Here is an 11249-nt window from a genome sequence, read left to right as displayed (position 1 = left end):
TTGTTTTAATTAGTATGTGAAAAATGAATAAACATTATTTCTATATGTTTGCCACATGGGTAAAATATGTAGTTTAGAGTAAGACCAGTGATAGAGGTCTGAGGCCTTCTACTAGGGACCAGACTGAAGTTCTCCTCAAACCATTAGGCAGGGTTCTTTGAGAATAATGGCCCATAGAGTTGCAGGATCATCTCACATTAATTTGCATGAGCTTACATACACATCTCCTATCCACAAAAACAGTAAGGGAGTCTTCATCACTTTCCTTTTTTTTTTTTTTTAAGATTTTTTTTTTAAAGATTTTATTTATTTATTTGAGAAAGAGGAGATGAGAGAGAGCATGAGCGAGGTCAGAGGGAGAAGCAGACTCCCCGTGAAGCTGGGAGCCCCATGCGGGACTCGATCCCAGGACTCCAGGATCATGACCTGAGCCGAAAGCAGTCGTCCAAACAACTGAGCCACCCAGGCGTCCCTTTTTTTAAAGATTTTATTTATTTATTTGACAGAGATCACAAGTAGGCAGAAAAGCAGGTAAAGAGGAGGAAGCAGGCTCCCCATTGAGCAGAGGGCTTCATGCGGGGCTCCATGCGGGGCTCCATGCGGGGCTCCATGCGCAAATCGATCCCAGGACCCCGCGATCACGACCTGAGCAGAAGGCAGAGGCTTTAACCCACTGAGCCACCCAGGTGCCCCTCTTCATCACTTTCTTTGCAAAAATGAAGTTATTCTATGTTTATTGCCTTCCCTAAATTTAGAAACTGTCACAATGGGAGTTTGGTTTATTCTATATGGCTTTTTCTATTTTTTTTTTTTTTTAAGATGGATGGATTTATTTATTTATTTATTTGACAGAGTGAGACACAGCGAGAGAAGGAACACAAGCAGGGGGAGTTGGGGAGGGAGAAGCAGGCTCCCTGCCATTTTTCCATTTCTGATTTTCCATCATTGCTCTTGTTTATCATGATCTTTTAGAAACTGCCAACAGTTTCTAAATGTGGTGAAGCTAAATTTCTGATTGAACAACAGTTATGGATAAAAATCAATTTGGATAGGTAAGCCAGAAGCGTTGATTCTGGGTAAAGCAGAAGAGCCGTGGACCCCCTCCTATGTAGATGTCTACACACTGCAATGGAACTATTCATCCCAATAAGGCACATTGTTACATTTCTCCCATGAAAACAATCAATAAAGCATTTAGCCAGAAATTGTACCTACTTTTGTTTCTGAATAGCTTGTAATGATAATCTGTCAATAAATAGTGCTGAGAATTGTGCAGGACACAATGGTTCTTCAAGCACTTACAGGAAGCTTACATGGTTAGTTGACAGAGGATATTAATTTTAATAATATATCCTATTTAATACAATATATAAAAATATTTCAAACTGTGATCAATATTTACACTATCCATAATATATTTTACATTATCTTTTCATATTAGGTCTTCAAAATCCAGTGTGTATTTATACACAACATATAAGCACTTGCACAGAAAGTGCTTAATCTGCATTTAGATTTCACAAGATTTACACTTGGAAAAGTAGCTTCACATATTCAGGTTCTAAACATACTTAAAACTTTTCTAATAATTGCCTAAAATATCAGGTTTTAGTGAACCTCATTAATTTAAAAATCCAGTTCCTCTATTGCACTAGCCACATTTTAAATGCTCAATAGCCTATGTAGTTAGTAGTTACCGTATTGAACAGAAGCTCTAGACCATTGTAAGGACTTTCGGCTTTTATTCTGGGTGAGACAGGGAGCTCTGAAGGGTTTTGGGCAAAGGAGTGAGGTGATGTGATTGAAGAATACTCTGCTGTGCTGGAAAATAAATTGAAGTGAGGCAAAGGTGGCAGCAAGGAGACCAACCAGGAGGCTACGGTACTAATAATCTAAGTGACGAAGAACTAGGTTGGTAGCAGTGAAGGTGCGGAGAAGTAGGATTCCACGAATACCTTGATGGACCTAACACAATCTGCTTATAGATTGGATGTGGTGTCATCAATGACACCAAAGCTTTTCGCCTAAAATGAAACTGTCACCTACAGAGAAGATTTTGTAAGAAACACGTTTGGGGGTTAAGGGAGAAAACTCAGTTTTGGACACTTTCAGTTTTTAGGTGCTGATGAGACAGGAAGTGGAGATGTTAAGTAGGCAATGAATATATGATTCTGGAGTTCGGGGGAGAGAGCTCAGCTGGACCAATAAATTTGGGAGTCATTAGCATATAGTTGATATTTAAAAATTAAGACTGGAGATCACCAAAGTAATGAGTATATAGAAAGAAATGTTAGGGTGAGGTTATTCAGTGAATGTCTTTTTAGGAAAATGCAAGTTTTGAAATCAGGCTCCAAGACACCAACAGAATTGGGGGAATAGTCAATTCCTTCCAAGTAAAAGCAGTGTTAGACAAAACCGTGTAAAGGTGGCGATCACCCAACTATGCTACAAGACGATTCTGTTCGGCTGAGATAAAAATTCATAGCCAGTGGATATAGAAAGATGCAGTAAGCGGGGAAAGGCTTTCTTGCTGGCTAAGTGGCCAGCCAGAGCTGGAAGTGCGAGGACTCTAGGGACAGCTTTGGAGTAAACGAGTGACAGCTGTAGCTCCTTTCCTACACAAACACAAAACCAACCAGCCTGTTGGACCATACAGCACATATGTCCTAATGCTGGTACAACAAAGACTTCGATTGGCAGAGAAGAAAAAGTGTTGCCTTGAACCACAAAGCCACTCTAACAGCAGAGGCCCAGCAAGGGTGGATTACTAGGGAGGTACCCTTTCCGTGAGCTCCAGAATAGGACGAATTCCGAGGGAGGGGGCTGATCAGGCCCGCTGCAATCCAGACTGGCTTGTGAAGTCTGCACAAAATTCTGACAAAGGGGAGGGCCGTGGCTTGGAGACGAAGCGCGGAGTTATTTATTTCAGGATAGCGAAAAGGCGCAAGTGGCAGCTCAAGGACAAAATGGTCTCAGATTCTTGCGCAGGTCGCAGAGTTGAAGGTAGCTCTGCGAACGAACCTTTCTTGCCATATCTTCTCTAAAGCGGGCAGTGGGGAGGGCGAAGGACGGAATCCGGTGGTGGTGCGGCGGGAGGGGCCGACTCACACGGCATCTTTTAGGTCCTGATGCCGGGAGCAACGGTGCCCGTCACTACTTTCCTCTCACGAGGTAGCTCCGTCTAGGGCTGGCTCCCTCCCCGGCAAAAGTTTCGTCTGGTTAAACGGAAATGTGCCGGAAAACCGGCCTGGGAACGCCCCGGGACACGCCCAGGAACGCCCACCAAATACAGGCACCCAGGTACCGCCCGCCCCGCCCGGGTGGAATCCTAGCGCAGGAACCTCTATGGCGTAGCTGGCGGACCGCAGGGGGCGGGGCGGGGCCGACGCGCACGAGCCTATTACGGCAGACGCTTCCACGTGACTACAACTGACCAATAGGCAGGCGTGACGATAGCGGCGGGGAGATTCAAACGTGTTTGGGGCGAGGAGTCTGGATTCCATCTTTTCTTCCCAACTCCGCTTTCTGGCGGTGAGTTCTCCCTCGCGGGGACACCGAGGAACGGCGGCAGTCCGTGTGTGGGCTCTTTAGCCGCGAGGGTCGGTGAGTGGTTAGGGCGAGGCGGAGAGGAGTCCGAGCCTGGTAGAAGACGTAGGGCGCGGCTAAACGAACTGAAGGGGGAGGGGAGGTCTCGCTGCTTCCGCCAGTCCAGAGGGCGGTGAGGGGGATTTTGTTGAGGACCCAGGAAACAAGAGGTGGGTGTGTACCTCGCTGAAGAGAGGGCCTAGCGGGCACCTGGGGAGAAACTGGGGGACATGAAGTCTCGCAAAAGACACGCTCTCTTGCCTGGTGTTTTAGAACAGGGAGAGGAGACAGTGACGCCGTTCTGACGGTTACATTTTGAACCTGACTTCAAGTAGCGGTATCTAGGTGCCCACTTCATCGCCCCTTTTCATTGTCAAACTCGAGGTCAGGGGCGGCTTTGATATCGGTTACCCTGGGCTAATGGGTTAATGTCTGCGAGTCACAAACCTGAGATTGACAGGAAGAATGACTGCAGACCCTTAGCAACATCACCACCGTGCAGATGAGCAAGTGCTCGGTGCTGTAAGAATACAGTAGGTTTTTGGTTTTAAAATGATTAAGATAGCAAATCGAAATTCTGCCAGATAGGCATAAGAACAAGCCTTCTGGTATTCCATGTATCAATAAAAGGCAATAATGTCTATATTTTCCGCTTTGAAAGCACTTGCAATGCGGAGGCTTACATACAGTAGGTGAATAAAGGAATGGTTTTCATTATCAAAAATATTCTTTATGGCGCTGTGTCACTACCAGAATCCAAGCAAGCATTTCCTCACATTAAAAAAAAAAAGACTGAATTTGAATTTGCAGATGGCCCAGAGGAAATAAATCTGGAAAAAAAGTGAAAGGAAAGCGTGGGGGAAAAATGGAAAGTTTGAAAGCAAGGAGAGACAGCAATTTCTGTGCTGTGCAATGGCTTCATTGAAATTCCGTTGGGAAGAAAAGGTGTATCGGATCTATTGGAAACCTTGCTGGACAAATTACAAGGATGTGCTGTTGTTGTCACGAACAGTTTCACAAATGCTACTCATAATATCTGCTTTTAGATGGGTTTGCATAACTGAAGATTTCGTGTTCTGGGTTCTAAAAGGCTAGTTGAAACACTTTTTTTTTTTTTTTTTCTTTAATGCTAGTAGAAAGGAGTGATGACCAGTTCAGTTTTTTTGTTTGTTTGTTTGTGGTTTTTTTGGCCTTAGAAATGGAGGCTGAGGATTTAAGTGGCAGAGAATTGACAATTGATTCAATAATGAACAAAGTGAGAGATATTAAAAATAAATTTAAAAATGAAGACCTTACTGATGAGCTAAGCTTGAATAAAGTCTCTGCTGATACTACAGGTGAGTTCCTTTTCTTTGAGTGCCTGCTAAGGTAAAGGAATGAAGTGGTAACCACTTGTATTTCATAAATGTAATTTTTCTCAGTAATTGTTGCTTGCTGATTAGACTACAAATACTTTATATTTTACCCCTTCGTGTGGAAATGTTGCCACAATTTTCTGCTTTCTTAAAAACGGAAACTTATAGTGTGCTCTTAACTCTTCCGATTGTCAGCTGTTATTTCTGTTGATACCCCACCATCAGTAGATATGCCGTTTTTTTCCATTCTTTTTTTGCTGCAAACTGAGCAAATGTTATGAGTCTTAATGAAATTATGGTATAAACTTAAAGTCAAACACTCGATTTTTGATAGTGGAGAATCTTCTTATTACTTCCTTTTTAATTGTGTTCTCCTTTGCTTATTACTCTGTTCCAGCGACAGTAGCTTCCCTGCTATCTCTCGTACTATACGCTAGACCAGCTTCTATCCCAATTCCTTGGTTTTTGCTCTCTGCCTTGAACACCACTCCTGAGATCTCTACCTACTCTTAGTTTTTCCAGGTCTGTTCACAGGTCCTCTTAGTGAGGCTTTTCCTAACTCACTTATTTAAAATAGCAACCTGCTGATGTGAGCATGTGTATCCTTTCCCTGTATTATTTTTCTCCATTGCATTAATCACCTTGCATCTTATTTACTCATGAATTTGTTGTCTGTCTCCTCCACTAGAATGTGAGCTTCATGAAGCCATGATTTTTAATGTTTTGTTATATCTACAGGGCTTGAAATGGTGCCTGGGATGTCATGGATACTTAAATTTTTATTGGATGATGAATGAGCAAAACTGCCCAAAGTTTGATACCCTAGCTTTATGAGCAGTTAGCTCCGAGCGTAATTCTCTCTATATTTCAAATTACTGAGGTTGTTTGAGAAGTGACCTTTGGATAAATTTGTTGTATCTGTACTATTAAGTGATGATAAATGAATGAGGGATTGACAATAAGTGGAAGAACCTGAAATCTAGTCATGATGGTAGATCATATTCAACTGAAACAACCTAGAAAATGATCATTTTGGTGTTAAGCAAAATCTTAGTAGAATATTACCGTATTTTATTATGTATACTTAAATACTGTTAAATCTTGCGCACCAAGATGGGTCCTTATTTAAAATTCTTAGCTCAGGACACCTGAGTGCCTCAGTTGGTTAAAGGTCTGCCTTGGGCTCAGGTCATGATCCCAGGGTTCTGGGATCAAACCCCAAGCAGGGAGCCTGCTTCTCCCTCCTCTGTTGCTCCCCTGCTTGTGTTTTCTCTTATGCTTTCTCTTTCAAGTAAGTAAATAAAAATCTTTAAAAAAAAATAAATAAAATTCTTTGCTCACTCAAGACTGTAAATACTTATCATATATTGATAACTGGGATATAAAACATTATTGTAAGTATTGAGGGAAATCCAAAGATTAAAACCATGGTTTCTAGGTGACAAGAATTCATATAATCACTACACTTCACTGTAAAATATGTTTGGCATCAAATAAATACTAACACAGGGGCACCTGGGTGGCTCAGTGGTTTAAAGCCTCTGCCTTCAGCTCAGGTCATGATCCCAGGGTCCTGGGATGGAGCCCTGCATCGGGCTCCCTGCTCGGCAGGGAGCCTGCTTCCCTTCCTATGATTAAGCGTCTCTTATAGTTTGTCTCTTCTGATTCTTTTTGTTTTATTTTTTCCTCTCTTCCCCTATGATCCTGTATTCTTTCTTAAATTCCACATATGGGTGAGATTGTCTTTGTTTGATTGACTTATTTTGCTTAGCATTAATACCCTCTAGTTTCATCCACATTGTTGCAAATGGCAAGATTTCATTTTTTGATGGTTCAGTAATATTCTATTGTATATCTATACCATATCTTCTTTATCCATTCGTGTGTTGATGGAAATCTAGGTTCTTTCCATAGTTTGGCTATTGTGGACATTGCTGCTATAAACATTGGGGTGCAGGTGCCCCTTTGGATCACATTTTTATCTTTGGGGTAAATACCCAGTAGTGCAATTGCTGCGTCATAGGTTAGCTCCATTTTCAACTGTTTGGGAAACCTCCACACTGTTTTCCAGAGTGGCTGCGCCAGCTTGCGTTCCCACCAACTGTGTAAGAGAGTTTCCCTTTCTCTGCATCCGCGCCAACATATGTTGTTTCCTGACTTGTGCATTTTAGCCATTCTGACAGGTGTGGGGTGGTGTCTTATCATGGTTTTGATTTGTATTTCCCTGATGCCGAGGGATGTGGGGCATTTTTTCTTGGGTCTGTTGGCCATTTGTATGTCTTCTTTGAAGACATGTCTGTTTGTGTCATCTGTGCATTTCTTGGTTGGATTATTTGTTCTTTGGGTTTTGAGTTTGATAAATTCTTTATAGATTTTGGAGACTAGCCCTTTATCTGGTAAGACATTTGCAAATACCTTCTTCCAGTCTGCCCATTGTCTTTTGGTTTTGTTGACCTCATCCTTTGCTATGCAAAAGCTTTTTAGCTTCATGAAGTTCCTGTAGTTCCTTTTTGCCTTTGTCCCTTGGCTTTGGAGACAAGTCTAGCAAGAAGTTGCCATGGCCGAGGGCACAGAGGTTGGTGCCTGTGTTCTCTAGGATTTTGATGGGATTTCTTTCTCACATTTAGGTCTCTCATCCACTTTTGGGTCTTTTTTTTTTTTTTTTTTTTTTTGAGTCTATTTTTATGTATGGTGTAAGAAACCATTCATTTTTTTGCATGTTCAATTTTCCCAACACTATTTGTTGAAGAGAATTTTTTCTTGTATATTCGTTCCTACTTTGTTGAGTAGGATTAGTTAACCATAGAATTGAGGGTCCATTTCTGGGTTCTCTATTTTCCATTGATCTCTGTGTCTGTTTTTGTGCCAGTACCATACTGTCTTGATGATTACAACTTTGTGAAAGAGCTTGACGTCCAGAATTGTGATGCCACCAGCTTTGGTTTTCTTTTTTAACATTCCTTTGGCTATTCAGTCTTTTTTCTGGTTCCAACACAGAGTGGTTTTTTTAGACCTCTTGCAGGCAAATTTGTTAGGAGCTCAATGGAAGTGAGGTTAAAAAAAAAAAAAAAAAGGAAAATGAAATTAATATCAGGCCAGATTAAATTGAAAATAAAGCAAAGTAATGAGTATGTTATGTTTTAGTAAAAAGCAGAAACACTAATTTTGTTTGTAAAAGCAAAGATTTTGCCCTTATGGAAGGCAACTGAAACTTATAGAAAGAAGGATCGTTTCTTTGGGAAATCTGAATTTAATAATGTTTAGTAATGACTAAAATATCCTGAACAAGAGAATGACATTAATTCAGTTTGTCTTTTTAAAACAATTGACATGGGGCACCTGGGTGGCTCAGTGGGTTAAGCCTCTGCCTTCAGCTCAGGTCATGATCCTGGGGTTCTGGGATTGAGCCCCACATCGGGCTCTCTGCTTAGCAGGGAGCCTGCTTCTCTCTCTCTCTGCCTGCCTCTCAGCCTACTTGTGCTCTCTGTCAAATAAATAAAAGTCTTTAAAAAAAAATTGACAGTAAAGAAAGTAAAAAAAATAATAATTACAATGAAAATAATGGAGAAAGATGGGTAGCTTGGAGAAGAAAATAACCATACCAGTTACTTAACTTTTATAAATTGGTTTTAATTTTAAAATTTTAATTGGGTTTAATTGGGTTAAAGGTAAGTTTGAGGTATATGGAGATAATGTTGGATGGATGAGGTTGTAAGGAAGATTATGTTAGGAATGGGGCAATAAGTTTTTAAAATTTTTAATGAAGAAGTCACTGATGAAGAATTTTCTAACAAAGTTGTTACAGGTGGTGGTAGGAGAGGCTTAGGTTTTCTTTGGATAGTTAGGGGGCTGAAATAGAATTATGCTGCTAGACCATAAAAATTTCTTGGACTACATACGGTCTTTTAAAATATACTTATAAAAAAGCTTATTTCCAAAGTTTCTCTTTCCTTCAAAACATGTAACTTTAGTAGTAAAATAAACTCTTATAACGACATACATTCAGTAAATAAGTTGCTTATATTTATATGAATTGTTAAAGTTTTAAAGTGTTTTAAGGAGCTTATGTACATTAATACTGAGAATGTAAATTATTAACTCATTTGAAAGGAAAGTGCAGGGAGCCTGCTTCCCCCTACTCTCTCTGCCTGCCTCTCGGCCTACTTGTGATCTCTGTCTGTCAAATAAATAAATAAAATCTTTTAAAAAAAAAAAAAAAGAAAGAAAGGAAAGTGCAATTTGTTGTGGTATATTTTGTTCCTTTTACTCAGATAACTCGGGAACTGTTAACCAAATTATGATGATGGCCAACAACCCAGAGGATTGGTTGAATTTGTTGCTGAAACTAGAGAAAAACAGTGTCCCCCTAAATGATGCTCTTTTAAATAAATTGATTGGTCGTTACAGTCAGGCAATTGAAGCACTTCCTCCAGATAAATATGGCCAAAATGAGAGTTTTGCTCAAATTCAAGTGAGATTTGCTGAATTAAAAGCGTAAGTATTCACTTTTTAAACTACATTTAACTAACTAAATTACATAGCACGTAACTACATTATAAAAGAAATATGTCAGTATCAATTGTAAGAAAATTAGTATTTTTTAACCAAATGCTTTTGTTTGTAATTAACAAGTGAGTATTGTAAACTATTTACTATGTACATATTCCCACAAAAGTTAAATATTCTGGTCTCTGCCTAAAAAGATTATAAAAACTAACTTATTAGTATTTAATTTTACACACAGAAAAAAACAATATCCCATGTCCTTGGAAAATTGAATGAGGAATATCAAACTTAAGTAGCTCTATCCTTTTTCTTAATATTTGACTCTAAAATCTTTATTATAGTGTTCAGGAGCCAGATGATGCCCGTGACTACTTTCAGATGGCCAAAGCAAACTGCAAGAAATTTGCTTTTGTGCATGTATCTTTTGCACAATTTGAACTATCACAAGGTAATTTGAAAACGCCAAGTCCAAATTTTAAGTAATAGATAACTTCCTGCTGTAACTCACATTGTAATGTTAAATCATACATATGAAGTGGGAAATTTGAGACAAAAGGCATTGAAGTTGGTCAGATGAGAATATGGGGGAAGAATGCCACCAAAGTGTAAATGCAGAGAATATTTGTTATACTATCTTTTCTACTTGTAAGGCATAATCCAGGGAAATAAGTATGAACATCGTATTTGTGCAATTAATTAGATTCAGGAAATGTCCAAAAGAAAGTGACTTTTTCACTGAATACTTGTGTGATAAAAGGATATCAGATATTTAAGTTAGCACTTAGATAAACTTTGCTTATGCTATGGTTTCATACTACCAAAATATATAGCAAAATAAAACTGTAGCATTAATTGGTACTTTCCCTTTTTAATTAAAAAGAAAAGCAAACTGCTGTAGAAGCTTTTGTTTCTTGTTTATTTGATTCTTGCATAGTCTTGGACTTATGGATAGAACCATGGCAATTTCTTCTTCAGACATTTTTAGCCTACCTATTCTTTTTTCTTTTTCTTATTTTCTGGGGCTTTTGGATCCAGGCTCAGCCAGCCCTCTAGCCACATACTCCTAATTTTCCCTCTGCTCTAATCCTGATCCCATTTACTACCTGTAATACACACATCACTATTAGTTAATGTGTTTCTGACTCAGCCAGAATCCCCATCATGGTGCTCAAAGCAGGGCTCAGTCACTGGAGTGTATTTCCTAGGATTGAGGTTAGAGAAAAGCCTTATAAAAACTCAGGAAATAAAACAAAACAAAACAAAAAAACCTCAGGAAATCGTTTGAAACCCTGAACTTTTACTTATTTACAGTATTTCTGAGTCCTAGTTATCTGAATTATCTCTAATCCATCCTGTGTATTGTCAGGTGACTTTTAAAAAACAATCATTCCCTTTTTGCCTAGGAAAATTGATTAATTCTTGCTTATTAGAGTAGTTTGGCCAGACCTTTAATACTGTCTTTCTTTTCTTCATTTTACTTAAAACATTTGTTGAAGTATTATGGCCTATCAACAGCAACTATAAATTTTATATCTTTAGATACATAAATATTGAAAATCTCAATTTATCTGTAAAAAGGAAACTTTATCATTGCAATGTAGTAGTGGCCTCATGGTCAAAATTGTGATTATTTTGAACAAGGTTATGAATAGGCTTTCAGGAAATAAGCACATCTCTGAAAACCTATGTGTAGTTTGGTGTGTATGTATATTTTTGTAGTGTTGGAGGACATTCCACCAAACTCTCAAAGGGGTCTATGACCTTATTAAGCTCCCTAATTACTAGTTCTTATCTAGCCTGCCT

At 39.2% G+C, this 11249-nt stretch overlaps 1 protein-coding gene across 6 annotated transcripts in view; it reads left to right on the top strand.

Annotated features, from left to right (window-relative positions):
• The first annotated feature begins 3451 nt into the window (after positions 1-3451).
• The window catches only part of TTK (TTK protein kinase), a 42861-nt gene continuing 35063 nt past the window's right edge, over positions 3452-11249 (top strand). For 4 of the 6 annotated variants that reach the window (XM_059177225.1, XM_059177222.1, XM_059177224.1 and 1 more), the window contains exons 1-4: positions 3460-3603; positions 4782-4922; positions 9212-9434; positions 9788-9894. In XM_059177225.1, the coding sequence (XP_059033208.1) occupies positions 4784-4922; positions 9212-9434; positions 9788-9894 (469 nt within the window). In that variant the 5' untranslated portion in view covers positions 3460-3603; positions 4782-4783. The other 2 variants (XM_059177221.1, XM_059177220.1) reach the window with 2 other exon arrangements.

This window comes from Mustela lutreola, chromosome 6 (assembly GCF_030435805.1).
Source record: "Mustela lutreola isolate mMusLut2 chromosome 6, mMusLut2.pri, whole genome shotgun sequence".
NCBI classification, from domain to species: Eukaryota; Metazoa; Chordata; class Mammalia; order Carnivora; family Mustelidae; genus Mustela; species Mustela lutreola.
Note: the sequence above shows the minus strand (reverse complement) of the source record. Positions and strands in the feature narration are given on the sequence as shown.